Source organism: Urocampus carinirostris, chromosome 14, assembly GCF_059441175.1.
Source record: "Urocampus carinirostris isolate Australia breed hairy pipefish chromosome 14, RoL_Ucar_1.0, whole genome shotgun sequence".
Classification (NCBI taxonomy): Eukaryota; Metazoa; Chordata; class Actinopteri; order Syngnathiformes; family Syngnathidae; genus Urocampus; species Urocampus carinirostris.
Window position 1 is genome coordinate 24,713,123 of NC_142362.1, and position 17,830 is coordinate 24,730,952.

General features: G+C 41.0%; 1 protein-coding gene across 5 annotated transcripts in view; it reads right to left on the minus strand.

Annotated features, from left to right (window-relative positions):
* LOC148353028 (cyclic AMP receptor 3) overlaps positions 1–17,830 on the minus strand; it is a 174,575-nt gene that overhangs the window by 149,118 nt on the left and 7,627 nt on the right. For 3 of the 5 annotated variants that reach the window (XM_088353009.1, XM_088353010.1, XM_088353008.1), the window contains 2 exons: positions 12,275–12,331; positions 12,114–12,174 (listed from right to left, as the gene is read on the minus strand). The exons of the other annotated variants lie outside the window; for them this stretch is intronic. In XM_088353009.1, coding sequence (XP_088209135.1) covers positions 12,114–12,174; positions 12,275–12,331 — 118 coding nt within the window. The remainder of the gene's footprint in view (positions 1–12,113; positions 12,175–12,274; positions 12,332–17,830) is intronic. 5 annotated transcript variants of the gene reach the window in all.

Genomic DNA, 17,830 nt, shown 5'->3' on the forward strand with positions numbered 1-17,830 from the left:
TTTTAGACAAATCTCTCCCCGTATAGGTGTTGGTTAAAATGACAGTAACATGTAGCTTACATTTTTTTGTTTCAGGAAGTTACTCCCATTATGATTTAGCACTAAGAAACGCTACCTTAATTTCTCTGCATGTTCCATAATAAATGTCCATAATTGATTCGTAAACCTTGGGCTTATACACATTTCATAGAACCCTGTTTAGGTGTAGTATGCAACTGTCCTCTTTGGCATGACCCGACAATGACGCTTAATAAGACAATGCCATACAAACTGATTCCAGCTACCATTAATAATGAGGAGAGAAATGAATTGGCAAAGTAAAGTCACCAGAGAGCCTTGTAGGCCTATTCTTTAAGCAGATAGTTAATAATGCAACAATTTCAAGCATTTACAAGCACTTTACCCAACATTCTAGAACCTTTCAATCCTTGAAAATGCAACATTAAAATCCGAGATTCTCGAGGATTTCAAGCACCCATGCGAACCCTTAACTGTATTTGATGAATAATATATTAGGGAATTAAATGGGATATTACACTTTATAAAAAAATAACTATAGAAATCTGCATGGTGAGCCTGTTGTATAGCGTTTAAGCAACCAACCTTTTGAAGCTGAGAGGCTCTTTTTGATACTGATTGTCACGAAGGGCTACCATTTTACCATTTCTAGAATAACAACTTATGTTATTACTATGTTATTACCAGATTGTAATGATTCAAATTTAAGTCAACCACTAAAACATCAAGTCAGATGGAAAATTGCAATGACCTATCACCCGGCGAGCTATTTTCAGAATTTGTCCTCCGGCTATGCAGGTGTCCTTTGAAATCCCGGGTTTAAAGAGACAGTGTTCATTATCTGAACTCTATATACAGTATAGGCCCTATTTTTGTCTTGCAACGGAAGCCAAGTGCTAAAAGATATAAGTAAGAATACAAAATGCGAAAACTACACTATTTTTCTTCTCATTTTTTGGTCAGCCTTCTGCAAGGTCGTTTGATACCTGTACCAGCAATATGACACACAATGACATCAGCTCTTTTTAGGTGAGGCACATGTTGTGAAATAAAGGCAAATTTCTCATCCTCCAAGTATTTTTAAAAATGCACATTTTAATGAGAACTCGTGTATTTTGCTTTATTTTTAAAATCAATCATTTTTAACTGATGCCATTTTTTTAACAACTAAAAGGCACTTGATAATTCACACTCTCGCTTTATAGGCAATGTTATGCCGTTTCCATTTACCAATACAGGAGCAACTGGTTGTGTTGAATGTGTACATAACGTGTCTGTCAAGTCCTTCAGAATGAATTTACCGCATAAAGTATGTCGAGCTGTTACGTTCACACGGGAGAGGGCGGGGCTACAATCGGAAAAGACAAAAATGTTTAAACTTGGTTCTGGTCATCAACGCTAATTAAAAATATTGTCAAGCTTAATTGGGTTTTAAAAACAATTACTTTGCCAAAAGACCGTGTCATCTGCATGGGTAACTTAGTGACTAGCCAGAGCCACATGCGTAGCGGAAAATAATTTCACTCCCCCATTAAAAACATGCCCTTTTGAAGGGATTAAGAAAATAACTTGAATATATAATAACAGTTTTTTCTTTACACATTTCAGTAAAAGGATGCAGTGCGGCACCCTGCTGCTTCTCTCAGTTTTACTGCGTCACTGATGTGGTTAAGTGCAGGAGGCAAATTATGTCCATTAAATACATTATTTGTGTTAGTATTGTGATGCATTGGTGGTCATCTTAACCACACAAACGCCATGAGCATAACATCTCTTCCCCTCGCCTTCAACATTTTATCACGCATTCACAATTTGAATCTGCATATGTGTATGAAATGTCTCTAACGGCAATTTGCGCAGTGGTATTCTGATAATAAAATGGCATAATTACTTTAGAAATGGAAAGGGTTCATATCTGGATTAACTATTTCATAAATGTAGACATTACTAATCTATTCATCAGTTCATAATAAATACAGACAATCACTCAGGAGAATCAATTTCAAATTCATCGAAATGGGCTCTGCCTAGAAATCCACTACTTTCAGAATTGGGTAGCATTCCTTTTTACCTGTCCTACATGATTAATCAATAATGAAAAAAATATGATTCCAGATCTAACCTAAGTAGCTACAACAAGTGCTTGTCCCACATTGATTAATCATTTTGTCCACTCAAGAAAACAGGAAATGAAGATGCAATATTAAGTTCTGGAAAGTAGTGGAGCTGTACAAAGGACACAGTGAACCTTTGCCACCATTGCTCAAAAGTGAGGCTAAGTATTCCAATTCAGGCTGTTTATCCCTTTGCGTGTATGTAGCTTCAGCACAAAATCTCGTGATTTATGTTGTATTTATTGCTCTCATAATCCAAAGAATTTAAATATGATATAAAGGTTTGTCATTAAGTGCACAACTTCGAGGTATAATATATCCAATGTTGAGTTATAAATACATAACCTTGACAGCTAACACTTAATAAAATAGTTAAGAACATTTTCAAACCCCAAAAATAGAAAGAAAATGCCTGTGTGTGTGTGTGTGTGCCATTTTTTACAAACACAAGCATTTTAGGAAGGAGAAGTAGCCGAAAACGCTAATAATGAATTTGAGTCAACAGATAATGACAATTGGTAACAAGGAGCAGAAATTACTTCACTATCCACTTTGTCCTTGATTCACAAAACCAAGCAAATTCTACGATTTTCTACTCGTGCGAATGACTCCTTGGATCATTCTGCTTCCCGCCACAATGACACCACTGACCACCCAAATGCAACCTGAAGTCAACCGCTGAAATAAGCATACAAATAAATGCCTAAAGCCCAAAAATTATAAGGACCGCCGTATTTACCCCAACAATAAATGACTTTGTGTTCTTGGTGTGGAGACGAGTTCCAGTCCATACATTAACACAACCAAAACACAAACTGAAAGTAAACCATTTTGATTTCCGTTGACCACATGCTACAGTAAGACCTCGGTTATCGCGGTTAATGGGGACCAAAACCACCCACGATAAGTGAAAATCCGCAAAGTAGCGGCGCACCTTCAAAAAAAAAAAAAAAAAAAAAAAAAATATATATATATATATATATAAATATATATATATATATAAATATATATATATATATTTTTTTTTTTTATTATTATTTTTTAGACCCGGTTCATGGGGACCAAAACCACCCGCAAAAACTGAAAAACTGCGAAGTAGCAACGCCACTTCAAAAAGAAAAAAAAATTTTAAAAAATAAATATATATATATATATATATATATATATATATATATATATATATATACATATATTTTTTTATTATTATTTTTTAGACCCGTTTAATGGGGAGCAAAACCACCCGCAAAAAGTGAAAATCTGCGAAGTAGCGACGCCCCTTCAAAAAGAAAAGAAAAAAAAAATCTCATCTCATTATCTGCACCGCTTATCCTTATTATTCACGAGCGAGCCCTTAACCCGCGGCGCGGGTACTTTCGGGCTCGATACGCACGACACCGCAACAAGCCAAGCGGGTCCGGCACTCCGCGCGGAGGCCGGCCTGTCGGAAGCGCAGAATCCTCTGCAACTTTTTTTAGACTGCAACTTTTTAGCTTGTGCACAAATTAAATTTCTTCATCATGCAAATTGCAAAAAGAAAGGCACATGACGCAACATTCAAGCTACACGCAATCGGGCAGTCCCAAATAGAAGGAAACAGCTATCGCGTGCAAACTTTACTTTGCGGGCGTGATACTTGCGTGTTTTTGAGTAAGGGAGCGTGGGATGACGTCTATATGACAAAGTCTCTTTCCCAGACTAAAGGAAGACGACTTTGATGACGTCAGCTATAAGGAAGAAGATGAGGACGGCTTACCGTGCTCACTACAAGTACGGTATGTTGTTTTAACAGAGCTGTTTGCTGTGTTGGGAGCGTGTTCCTAGTAGCGTTTTGCTACCCTTCACAGGCACGGTTTGGGGTGAAAGTTATAATATTATTATTAAAGCTTTGAAAACTCTCTCGGTGTACCGGTTTTCTTTGTAAATTTGTGTAACCATGTATAATATGTATTTGCACTGTATACTGTATGTATTTATTTTAGAAACTTGTTCTGATATGTTTTGTACGAGCAAATGTGAAAGAAGGGGCGGGGCAAACGCGGGCTGACGGAAAATGGAGTAAAGGTCAGACGTGTTTGTGGACGCGCCTGACAATAGTGGATATATATTTTTCCCACCCTTACCTTTGGAAATATACACTTTTTTCCTTGGGTTACTTTCAACGGGCACCTGGACTCTGCAGGTCTGCATTAAATGTTAAGTACCGGTGTCATTTTCCGTTCAATTTGACGGCTGTGTTTCTTGGACTGTATCGGGTATGGGTTGATTTCGTGTTTGTATTGCGTTTTTCCAATGTGGGCACATGCGGCTAATTTACAGGTGCGGCTTGCTTATGTACAAAATTGGTTTTCCCCCCGAAATGTGGTGGGTGCGGCTTATAATCAGGTGCGCTCTATAGTCCGAAATTTACGGTATATATAACAAATTATATATATATATATATATATATATATATATATATATATATATATATATATATATATATAGATAGTCATAGTTGGAGGACTTTTAAGCTTTAAACCTTTTGGTATTTTAGTAATTTATATCTGTCTAATTTCTATGGTAGTAATTAATGCCATCAATCCATCAATTTTCTTCCGCTTGTTCGGGGTCAGGTAACGGGGGTAACAGCCTCAGCAGGAAAGCCCAGACCGCTCTATCCCCAGTCACTTTAACCAGCTCATCTGACGATTATCCATATATTTGAATGTAGTTCTTTCCTTTTTACTTCTTGTTTTATTCACATGACGTTTCATTTAAAAGTCTCAAAATTGATTTTAAACATCCCTCTTGCAAGGATTGCCTAGGAGATTTCCTTGCTTTAACCACCTGCTTATTTTTAACAATAGTCCTGATCGTCGATCGGCTAATGGCTATGCAACTTAAGCCTCTTTTCCACTACATGGTTCCAGCCCTCCTCACCACCCCACTGGTATCAAGTACTTTTCTGAGTTTCCTTTCACCTTTACAAGGTCATACCGCATCATGCACAGGCGACATACATCCCTCTAGTGGTCAAATTTGCAAACCTACACTACATCAAATTGGATTATTTTTTAACCTGTTTTAACTCGAAAAAAAAAATGTTATTTGTTACGGTAAAATGTGGACACACAATGACAGCTTTGTATCAGCTGAAACTAACAGAGAAGATCCTCTCTGACAAATCAGTGGTTGGCAGTGACTGGTGTCGCTGACCAATCAGTGAACGGCAGTGACGTTTTAGTCCCCGGAACTATGTGTCTAGGAACCTCAATACATGAGTTACCAAGAACAGTGGTGCAAGGGATCAAGAATCAAGAACCAGGGTTCAGGAACCAAGTACAACCAAAAAACGCTGGGCAGGGGAGGAGAGGCTACGCAGGTTGGAACCGTTAAGTGGAAAAGCTCCTTTAGAAAAGATAACGAATCGTGTGCATTCTTTGTATTTCTTGACAATCGCAAGACTTGTTTCGATGGATTATGCTTTTAGTTTTCCCTTTAGCTGCTAAAATTTAGCATAACTACAAGCCTTTGACCAATAGGGCATATAGAACAAAATAAAAAACAGGACTTTGTCCCAGAGTCTTTATAAGGCACACCAGATTCTGAACTGAATGAAGAAAGAGAAAGGATTTTTAGAAACTAATTCAGCCAACAGCACATCTGTGACACAAACCACAAGCAGACCAGCATTTTATACGACGTTCACCAATAGCATACAAGCATCTCAGAGATGGACTCGTCGTACGCACAAACTCGGCAAAATCTGAATTTCAAATTTTTGAGGGTACTGCTGTAGAGAATGACCGAAAGAACATTTTATTCCATACCGTAAAATGAAAACGGCGTTAGGCGGGGACACCGTATCTCGGGATTCAACTGTATTATTAAATAAAATCAGAACAACACACACTTCATATTCAAAAGCATTTGTTATGTATGGTATGTATGATACTGCAGAGCTCTGAGAGTCTACTTTAGTGATTGGAGGTAGATTATCCCACCATAAAGGAGCACACACCTTTTACTCCCATGTATTACACCAACCCCACGGGCGTGGCATTCCTGAAGAGGGTGTGCGAAAACTGCTGAGTAGTCGAGTGCCGCATCACCACCCTAATAGCTGCTTTATAGCCTTTCTATGCAAATGTAGAGCACATATGTGCCCCTGTAGCTTCACGACGTCTACTATTAATGCACCACTTGTGTGGGTAATGAAAGCGGCCCAGGAGCATGAACAGGGAATATTCAAGTGTGAGCAATTTACAGGTCTGCAAAATTGGACAAGAAAGACAAAAACAGCCTTGATACTGACACAACTGTGGGGGAAAGGGTACACTCCCAACTCTTCAAGGGGCGTGTGTAGTTTGAAGTGTACTGAAAAGTTTGAGATTATAAAATGTATCTAACAATGTGGTAACAATGCACAGCTGAGTTCGGACAGCCTTTATATTTTTTCCACTGCGCCTGTTGGCTGCGGCTGCATCGGCTCGCTACAACGGGTCAGGTGCAATCGACATTTCGTTCTGTGTACATTGTTACACAGAATGACAATACAAGGAAATTATTATTATTATATTATATATTATCTCCTTGCCCTCATGTAGGTTTTAGATCAGGAGATGGTGTGGTTTGTAATAATCTGTGGTCTCTGCAACCCTTTGAGACACCTTCTGATTAAGGACTATACAAATAAATATGACTTGACTGTTATCTCACTTTTTAATCACTAAAAACATTGGCCTGTCAGAGTGGAAACGTGACTGGAAAGTCCCTTTGTTCAAGAGAATTTTTCCTACTTCAGTGACAAAATGATTATAGTCAGAAACACTATGTTGACACTTGTGATTCCATCTTTCAGTGAGAACCGTTTGGAGAAAGGCCCTTTTCAGTTCCAGCATGAATGTGGCATATAAGGGCCCGGTCACACAGCCGTTTGCGTCTGTATCGCGGGTGAAATTTTGCGATTTTTTTTGCCCGAGGTTGCCCGCGATGGAAAATGCGCAAAATTGGCCAACCCGCTGTTCATCGGTGGTATGCCCGCAAAACAGACGCCGGCAAATGTTCCGCTTCCTCATCGCGTCATTTCCGCGTCATTTCCGCATGTGGACCACGGGTATAAAAGCTGCCGAGCCGGTGTTGTGCCGAGAAATGCATCCCTGCCGAGATTTGCATCCCGTGGCTACTATAACCACTTTGACCTGGTTTTATCTCACTTTTATATCACTTTTCAGGAATGTAATAGCGGACATATAACCAAAACCACTTTGTCTTGCATTTGTTGGGAATGTCAAGTCAAGTCAAGTCAAGTCATTTTTATTTGTATAGCCCTTAATCACAATTAGTCTCTAAGGGCTTCACAAGTTATTACATATAAGAAGATTAGGTTACTCGTATGCTATAGAGTAGAAGTGAGTTTTAAGCCTAGATTTAAACATTTCCACCGAGGTTGCAGATCGGATATCAGGGGGAAGAGCATTCCACAACACCGGTGCCCGGATGGAGAACGCTCTCGAACCAGCGGAACACTTCTTGGCTCTTGGGATCACCAGGAGACCGGCGCTCTCGGAACGAAGGCTTCGGGCCGGGACATAAGGGCAGATCAGATCTGAAAGATACGAGGGGGGGGAAAGTCCATGTATGATTTTGTATAGTAGTAGGAGAACCTTAAAATCGCATCTTAGGCTAACAGGGAGCCAATGCAGGTTAGCCAAAATTGGGGTGATGTGATCATACTTTTTTGTCCTTGTTAAAAGCCTCGCTGCAGCATTTTGTACCAGCTGAAGACTCTTGAGTCTGGTCATCGGAAGACCGGAAAGTAGTGCATTACAGTAGTCGAGACGGGAGGTAACAAACGCATGAATTATGATTTCCGCATCCGACTGAGAAAGTATAGGACGAATTTTAGCAATGTTACGGAGATGGAAGAAAGCGGTTCTAGTAATTTTCTTCACATGTGTTTGAAAGGACAGATCAGGGTCGAAAATGACACCTAAATTTTTAAGTGAGTCACTCTGTGTGATGTGGCAATTGTCCAAGTTCACTGCGGTTTTAGAGAATAAGTCACGGGACTTAGAAGGACCAATTACTAACATTTCAGTCTTTTCAGGGTTAAGACGCAGGAAATTGAGTGACATCCACTCTTTTATCTCAGTGAGGCAGGCCTCCAAAGTTCCACAGTTTAGTGTGGTAGATTCCTCCATCGGGAGATAGAGTTGAGTGTCATCTGCGTAACAATGGAAACTGATGTTATACTTGCGAATAATATCACCTAGTGGAAGCATATAAATGCTGAAGAGAAGGGGGCCAAGCACTGAACCCTGCGGAACACCACAAGTTACACTAAATGGCTCAGATGTCAATTCGCCATATTTAACGCAGTGTGTCCTATCTGAGAGGTAAGATCTGAACCATAATAGGACGTTTCCTGAGAGACCAATCCATTTTTCCAACCGTTCTAGCAAGATAATATGGTCCACTGTGTCAAATGCAGCACTAATGTCCAGCAGCAGCAAAAGTGATGATGCGCCCGAGTCCATTGCCCGTAGGAGATCATTGGTTACCTTTATCAGAGCTGTCTCAGTAGAGTGGTTAGCCCTGAATCCTGATTGCATCGATTCAAAGAGATTGTTATCGGACATGAAATCATTCAGCTGCTGTGCCACTACTTTTTCAAGTATTTTAGAAAGAAACGGTAGGTTTGACACAGGTCTATAATTACATAAGTTTTCTGGATCTAGGTTGGGTCGTTTCAGTGTGGGTTTAATGACAGCGGACTTAAAAGCAGCTGGAACTACACCAGAGGCGAGTGATATGTTTAAAATATTTAGAACTGAAGGTGCAAGAACGCCAAAGAGACCTTTAATAAGTGAACCTGGAAGTGGGTCGAACTGGCAAGTCGTCGGTTTGGCAGTATTCACCATCTGTTTAAGATTTTCGAGTGACAGTTCACTAAAACGGGACCAAGTCCCCGGACAGCCACCATGTCGTGCATCTAGGGATTTGAGTGCTTTAGTATGTGTTGAATTAATATTGTCTTTAGCAATTTCTTCCTGTATGCTCTGGATCTTCTTAGTAAAGAAGACCATTATGTCGTGAGCAGAATGGGTGGAGCTATCTGGGATAGTCTGTTGCCTTGTAAGTGATGCTACAGTGTCAAAAAGGGCCTTGGGATTGTTCTTTTGTGACGCAATCACTTTCGAAAGGTAGGCTGATTTTGCAGAGGCCAGGGCCGCTTTATACTTCAACAAACTATCACACCAGATTTGATGGAAAACTTCAAGCTTGGTAGCGCGCCATTTTCTTTCAGATTTCCTGCATTCTCGTTTAAGGGATCTAGTTTCATCATTAAACCAAGGTGTGCGTCTTTTAGGTCGTAATTTATGCCGGATGGGCGCAACTAAATCCAGGGCATTGGCCAGGGTAGCGTTAAATTCATTTAGGAGTGGTTCGATGGAGCCTATGTAGGAAGGAAAGGACGCAACTGCTCCTGGAAGAATATCGGAGAGCTCAGAAACTGTGCCTGTGCTTATATTGCGTCCGGTGAATCCTTCAGTTTTTTTGGTACTACATTTAGCTAGCACCTCAAATGTAACTAAATAATGATCCGAGATAACTGTAGTACACGATAGCACCGCCATGTTTGAGGTTGAAACTCCTCGAGTCAGAACCAAGTCGAGCGTGTTTCCATCTTTATGGGTTGGCAAATCAACCAGTTGATTAAAACCAAAAGCATCAATTATAGACTGAAACGCAACAGTGAGTGAACTGAGTGGAGAGTTCATATGAATGTTAAAGTCCCCCATAATAATAATTTTGTCTGCGTAGGTTACTAGTTCAGACAGAAGTTCGGCGAATTCGTCTAAGAAAGTTGTGTATGGTCCTGGTGCGCGATAGATAGTTATTACGTCAATTGACAATAGGGGGGACCGCATCACAAGAGCCTCAAACGTTTTGTAATTATTAGAGGTACGTGGATTAAATTTAAGCGATTTTTCAGAGATTAGCGCGACACCGCCACCCTTTTTCAACGTGCGTGCTATATGGCTGCTCTCGTAATCTGGGGGAGAAGCATAATTTAGAGCTAAATACTCATCCGGGCGTAACCACGTTTCACAGAGACCAATACAGTTAAGTTTATAATCACGAATAATATTATCTACAAGTAAAGCTTTAAGAGCGAGCGATCTAACATTCAAAAGACCAAATTTTAGCTTTGAATCATTTGACTTAGCTGTAGCCTTTGTAGAGATCGTCACGAGATGCCGGTTGTGTGCGTTGGGCTTCGGTTGTCGGTTTACTCGTAGAATCGACGAAGAAATGATGGTTGGATTAGACAGATCTTCATGTCGTTGCTCCATCAACTTCACACGCTTCCCTGCACATCCTCGCTTCTGTTTTCTATCTTTTCGCCGTCTTCGTCTCCGATTTTTCTTCTTTTTCTTCGGTGGAGCGGGAAAGCAGGGCGAACCCGAGTCCCTTTGGAGCTCATTTGGGATGTCGTGGGTGGTATAAAAAGTGCCCGAAAAGTCGAAATTTAGACACCCACCTAGTCGGATGAGCTCCTCCCGACTGTAGGTCTTATTGGCCACGCATGTATCCAAAAAGGAAAGCAGGAGGACAGTTGTAAGTAGTAGGATAACCGGGTAACAATTAGCCGCAACGTAAACACGCGCCGCCATGTTGGAAACCCCAATGTAATACAACTTAAACCCTTCCGTCTTTGTATTTGTTGTGAATGTAATCGAACGGTAATGCACACCGTATATAAATCACTTTTGAGCAGGTAACATGTTTATTTTGCCCTTTTCTAGTCAAATCACTCGTATTGAAACTGTTATGCACTCTACCATAAAGCTTATTTTAGCATTAGCAGATTACTCAAGGCCATGGATACATTGATGTTTGGAGTCTACTATTTTGTTTGGAGCATATGAAGAAATGTGTGAGTTGTCAAGTTTTGAACGCCAATGGCCAAGAGACATTTGCAGAAGACCATGGGCAGACAATATCCAAAGAAATTTAAATTATCTTTTGTCATGATTCTAGCCAGAATCAAACAGGCTCGCAGGGCAAGACTAAAATCCGTGTCTTAGAAACGAAAGTGTTCACCTAAAAACATTGCACTTTTCTCATCTCAACTCATCTCATTAGCCATACCGCTTATCCTCATTAGGGTCGCGGGGGGGGGGGCTGGAGCCCATGCCAGCCATCTCCAGGCAGTGGGCAGGGGACACCCTGAACTGGTTCCCAACCAATCGCAGGGCACACAGGGACAGACCACATTCGCTCATTCACACCTAGAGACAATTTGGACCGGCCAATTCACCTGAAATGCATGTTTTTGGAACGTGGGAGGAAACCGAAGTGCCCGGAGGAAACCCACGTAAGCACATACAAACTCCGCACAGGAAGTCTGGAGCTGGATTTGAACCCACGACAGGTTCCCATGACATGAACTGTGCCGCACAAGCGCTAACCACTGCGCCGCCGTGCTGCCCCACTGCACAAAGGTCAGCAGACAGCAACCCTAAAAAAGCTATCCAGAAGAGGGCACTGTTTTCTTAAGGTTAAAGCATGACACTACAATGCACAAAAAAAAAAACTAGCACAGAAAATGCAATTTTCTTTTAAAATCGAAAATTGCATCAAAATTGCGATAATGGTCTGAAAAAAAACGGTTGTTGGTGTTTTTTTCTTTTTTTTTTTTTTTCAAAACCATGCATCCCTAGGATACATTACTAAATTTTTTTCAAAATTTAAGTTTCTATTTTTTCAAATGAACAACTTTTTTTTCCACAGCAGCAATCTCATCTATGTCCAATCTGTCATTCAAGATGCAGACCTCATGTATGTTATCTTAGGCTCTGCATGTGCAATCATCAGGTGTCCCATTACTTTAGCCCATTATAATTTAATAGTTGGCTATATACATACTTATCTTTAATACCGCTACTTCCTGTGGGTAAAATAAAGCAGCAGCACCCTAGAGTGTTTTCTTACCAAAGTATGTCAGCCACCAGGCCTGGAATGCACAGAGGGATCCCTCGGAGTGGGATTCACCCTTGTAAAAACAGGGGGGACATTGCAGCGTAAATAGAGGATAGGGATGGAGTTGCAGGTGTATTCATAAACAACTGTTTTATTTAGGCAAAAAGACTGACCATGACATATCCTAGGCTGTCAAAAAATGCAGCAACTGTCAGGCTGAGAATCATCTTCTGTAACAAATTAAAAGGACAAAATTAGTCTCATCTGCACGTCAGCAGCGGGAAACACTGTCAATGCTGCCTAATCAGGGGAAAGCTAGTAATACAATGTCTGGTAGCCGCGTGAATTATCTGGCCCTCAAAATAGATGCACAAATTTGGCAGTGATAGAAAAGGGTTTAGTCCCTGAAAATTTGGCATCAGACAAAACGGCGACGCGGGAAACAATGGCAGACGAAAACAAAACAGGATACTCGGTCATTATCATCTGCGTCAGAGGAGTGTCTCCTCGTTTCCCCTCTGCCGCACACCGAACTCATTTGGTTGCATGATTACAATAATCGACTGCTTTAAGCAGGCTTTGCGCACGGCTCGCAGGGGCCCAGCGGAGAGAGAGGTGTACAAATAAACACGATCTTTCATCAATACGCGTCCACCGACGACCTTCGCCAAGGCTGCCGGATGGAGACGGGGGGAAGGTGGAAACACGCTCAGCAGGGCCGGAGAGCGCTAAAGACTATTGACTGACGGATAACCTTTGCAAGGGGATGGAAGTGGGGGGAGGAAGAGGAGGAAGTGAAGGCGAAGCTGCAACCTAGTCCAAAGGTAAGAGGATCCATACTGAGCATCTTGTTGAGCTGTCATTTTTACCTCAGATTACCAGGATGACTTTGGAGAGCGGCTCAAGCTGAAAAACCTTCAAATTGCTACTACTGCGTGCCTATTTCAGATAAAATTGACAAAACATCATTGTAAATAAACATTATTTGTCTTAAATACAGGGCCCTCCATTTTTCCTGTCATTTCAATCGTTGACGTCCATGATTCAGATCCAACGGATAGGGGTGTACTGTTCACTGCCATCATTATCAGCTAAGATTATCGACAGCAGAGAGACAAAAAATAGCTAGCGTAAACTAAATGTTACCAGTGTGTTTAAATTATAAATAATTTTCAGTTTTGACATTATCAAGCAGTGTTGGGCATTGTACTTTTTAAAAAATAAGTAGTTATAGTTCCTCACTACTTCTTCCAAAAAGTAACTGACTTAGTAACTGAGTTACCAGGGAAACTAACTATTTCCGTTACTTTAAAAAATAAGTTGTATGTCAACGAATTTGAAATTTTCTGAGCAGTATTCGAGTGAGTTAAATAGAGAAGAACAGACAAGTAGTTGTGTTACAGAACCTTGTAATATTTATTGCACCTCACCAGCAACAGATTTGTCCTACACTTGAAGTGCAACAAAAAGAAACATTAAACAATATCAAAAAATAACAACAGGCAGTAAACAATATAAAGTGAGTTCAACAAATCAAAAGTAACTCGAATGGTCCGTTGTAGGGATGGAAATTCTGACTCTCGGCGGATTTTTCGGCTTGCATCACCAAAAAGAAAGAGCTCTTTTGGCTCCCAAATGGCTCTTGAGGTTGTTTTTGTTGTTTAATCCATGCATCACCTTTTATTATGTATTATTATGAATGACTTATAAAAAGGGAAAAAACAGGGCAAAATTAACACTCAAACTTTAACACTGGATATACACAGGAAACATAAATAAAAGTATTTATAAATATATAATGATAAATATGTTTTCAAAAAACAATATTAACCTTTTTTACATTCAATAAAGTCAACAAGACAGAATTCATGAAAAAAAAATAATTTAACCACTCACAAGAGAAAAATAGTGCCTCGGAGAGTGGTTAGCCGGCTCCCACTTTCAAGAGACGGTTTATATAGAGCCGAGTCGGTGGCCGCATTCACCACTTCGCTTTTTCTTTTGGCACATAGTAAACACTTTATTCGTGACCGTTATCCAACTATGCAGTAGTCGCTATTTTTAATCGTGACATGATGCCAAAAGACTTGACGTAACAAACTCGTAGAGGAGAGAAAAAAACACGCCGATGAAAACTCGTTAAATGTGCCAAAGGGGGCTAACCTCCATCTGCAGCCAAGGTAACGCACCCCTTTTAACTGTCAGTATTGATACGGCGTTGTAACGCAGGAAAAAGTCATTCGTAAGAGTACCCTATTACTGAAAAAAAAATAACGCTGTTACGTAACGTTATTCCCAACACTGGTAATAAGCATACACACACCTATGAGTGGGGCAGTGGTTCTCAACTTTGCTGACTTCAGGAACCAACATCCCACCCAAATTACAAGCCGTGACCTACCATAAATTCTGGACTATAAGCCGCTGCTTTTTTCCCAAATGTTCAGCCCTGCGGCTTATTCAGTAAAGCGGCCAATTTATGTAATTTTTCTAACGGCCACCAGCGGCACTCGAGTACAAAAGGTAAGATTTAGACCGATGGAATTGTGCGCCGAGGTAGACTGCATCTGTATCCTCTTAGTTTACGTTCGAATTGTCCGTATGACAAAGGTTCGTTCCGATTATGAGGAAAACGCCCTTGATGGCGACAGTTATAAGGAGAAAGCTAAGGACGGTTTACGTGAATTTCGCAATTGGGTTACGGCTTTTTTTAACAGCTGCACTTTATGCGTTGCGAGCGTGTTAGGAGTAGCGTGGTGGTACCTTTCACAGGCACGGTTTGGGATGAAAGTAATATTATTATTATTAAAGCTTTAAAAACTCTCTCGGTGTACCGTCTTTCTTTGTAAATATGTGTAACCATGTATAATATGTATTTGCAACTGTATATTTTTGCAATGTATTTATTTTAGAGACTTATTGTGATATGTTTTCTACGAGCGAATCAAAAAGAAGGGGCGGAGCAAACGCGGGCTGACGGGAAGTGGGGTCAAGCTAAGTTAAATCTCTTTGTTGTTGCAGCGGACATATATTTTTCCCACCCTTAACTTTGGAAATATAATTTTTTTTTTCATTGGATTACTTTCAACGGGACCTGGACTTTAAAGGTTTGCATTAAATTCTGACTACCGGCATCATTTTCTGTTCATGTTGCCGATTGTGGTGGAAGGATTGTGTACTATATCTGCAGTTACAATCGCGGCACCTAATGTCAGGTTGGGTTAAACTTGTGACTGTGTTACATGTTTAAATGTTGGGGCATGCGGCTTATATACAGGTGCGGCTTGTGTAAGGACAAAACTAATTATGTCCACAAAATGTGGTGCGTGCGGCTTATAATCAGGTGCGCTCTATAGTCAAGATTTTACGGTAATTCAAGTAAACCTATCCACATCTCATATGTATTGAATAAAAGGATAGTGCAAATTACACAAGAAAAATCAGAAAATATTCACACCTTAAAAACAACAACAAAATGACCGGCAAACCCAATAAGACTTCAAGTAATAACAATCTCTTTTATGCTGAATCGGCTGCTTTTTTTAATGAAATTCAAAACGCTTCACTTTAGTGGCTTTGTCTTTAAAATAAAAAAATACACATCTCACATATTCTACGCTGTATCTGCGCTTGGCCATGCTCAACATGATTGGTCTTTTTCTGTGGTGTGAAATGGGGGGTGTCAACTGGCATTTGCAGCAAATTATCACGATCTACTGTTAAAGAGTTTAAATCACCCTTAATCGTTTTATTCTTTTATTAGCATTATTTTGCCAAAGTCAAAACCCATAATGTTTTGGGTCCCGACCAAACATTGTTTCTCAAGTGAAAACACCCTTTTTTAAAAATTGTTAAAAAATTACCCATCTTATAATATTGCAATTATTGGCGTTAATTTTTGGTGTTCATTTTTAATGTTCACATTGTCAAGATGTGTTACAACGTATACAATGAGAAAAATATTTCAATGGTCAACAGAAAAGAATGATTACATAATACGTAAATAAAATAAATAAATGAAATATATTGATAATATGTATACAGTGGGACCTAGCTACTTCGCGGTTCGACGTTCGCGGCTTCAGAGCTTTGCGGTCTGTAATGGTTAAAAAAAAAAAAAAAAAAAAAAAAAAAATTGGGGTTTTTTTTTTGAAGGGGCGTCGCTACTTTGCAGACTTTCAGTTTTTGCGGGAATCCCCCTCGGCCGATGACCCTAGCACAGCGCGCCGTTCTCGTTTCCCGGCGCGGTTTTGGTGCGGCTTCCGCTTCACCGCGCCCTTAACCCCACAGGTCCCCCCTACCCCTTTCCCCCGCGGCCGCCCGTCTGTCGGCCGGAGCCATCGAGGGCCATATAGCGACATGTAAAGCCATCGCGGCCCAAGCGGGAGACGCCGGGCACCGGTGTTGTGCCCAAATCCGACTCCCGTACAAAATCCTCCCCCCCTTGCGTGAACGCGTATTCTGCTGCGCTTCCGACAGGCCGGCCTCCGCGCCGAGCGCCCAACCCGCTCGGCTTGTCGCGGTGTCGTGCGTATCGCGCCCGAAGGTACCCTGATAAGGATAAGCGATAAGATTTTCTTTTTTTTTTTTTTTTTTTGAAGGGGCGTTGCTACTTTGCAGATTTTCACTTATCGCGCGTGGTTTTGGTCCCCATTAACCGCGATAACCGAGGTCTTACTGTACATATTTTTTTTTCAAATAAAGGACACCCTTTGCTAGCGCGCAGCTAGTCACCTGCTCTCTAAATTGCTTTCCTACTCTGAAAGGAGAAGCCCTCTGATTTCGTTTTACCTTTGTATAATGACGATAAGGTTTTATTGTACTATTCAACTGCAATTATATGTTGTGTTTTATTACTTGTAGATCTATTGTAGTTGTTTTGTTACAGTCGTATACTCCAAGCCGGTAATGACGTCAAGTCATGTTTATCTATATAGCCCTTAATCACAAAGTCATCTCGAGGCAAGTTTAACCCGGTGGGTTTTATGAAAGTGCGACGCTACTTTGCGAATTTTCACTTTTTGCGGGTGGTTCTGTTCCCCATTACCCGCAAAAACAGAGGGATCTCTGCTTGACTAGCAGTGGGAAAGGTGCACAAGTCAATGAGCTGATCATTTTGCACCAAATGCATGTGTTGACTATTTTTTGACAATATGATGACTATTTTTGCACCAAATGCATATTGCACAAACCCATACGATACTAAACTGTATGTAACATCCTACATGCCGACATTTTCTTGTGTAGATATTGTGTAAATTATAACTATAACCTTATCCTTGTCACGGTCGCCGTGGCGACCAGTCTGCCGCGCCCCCGAACTCAAGCTGTAGCAGATCAGCTGATTGCTGATTACTGGTCTGCTACTTAAGGCTGGGTTGTGGGATTCCGTCTGTCTCTCGCCTGTTTGCCGGTTCTGATTCCGTCTGTCTCCCGCCTGTTTGCCGGTTCTGATTCCGTCTGTCTCTCGCCTGTTTGCCGGTTCTGATTCCGTCTGTCTCTCGCCTGTTTGCCGGTTCTGATTCCGTCTGTCTCTCGCCTGTTTGCCGGTTCTGATTCCGTCTGTCTTTCGCCTGTTTGCCGGTTCTGATTCCGTCTGTCCTCTGTGTTTGCCGGTCCTGATTCCGTCTGTCCTCGTGTTCGCCGGTTCTGATTCCGTCTGTCCTCGTGTTCGCCGGTCCTGATTCCGTCTGTCCTCGTGTTCGCCGGTCCAGTTTGCCTGCCGGACC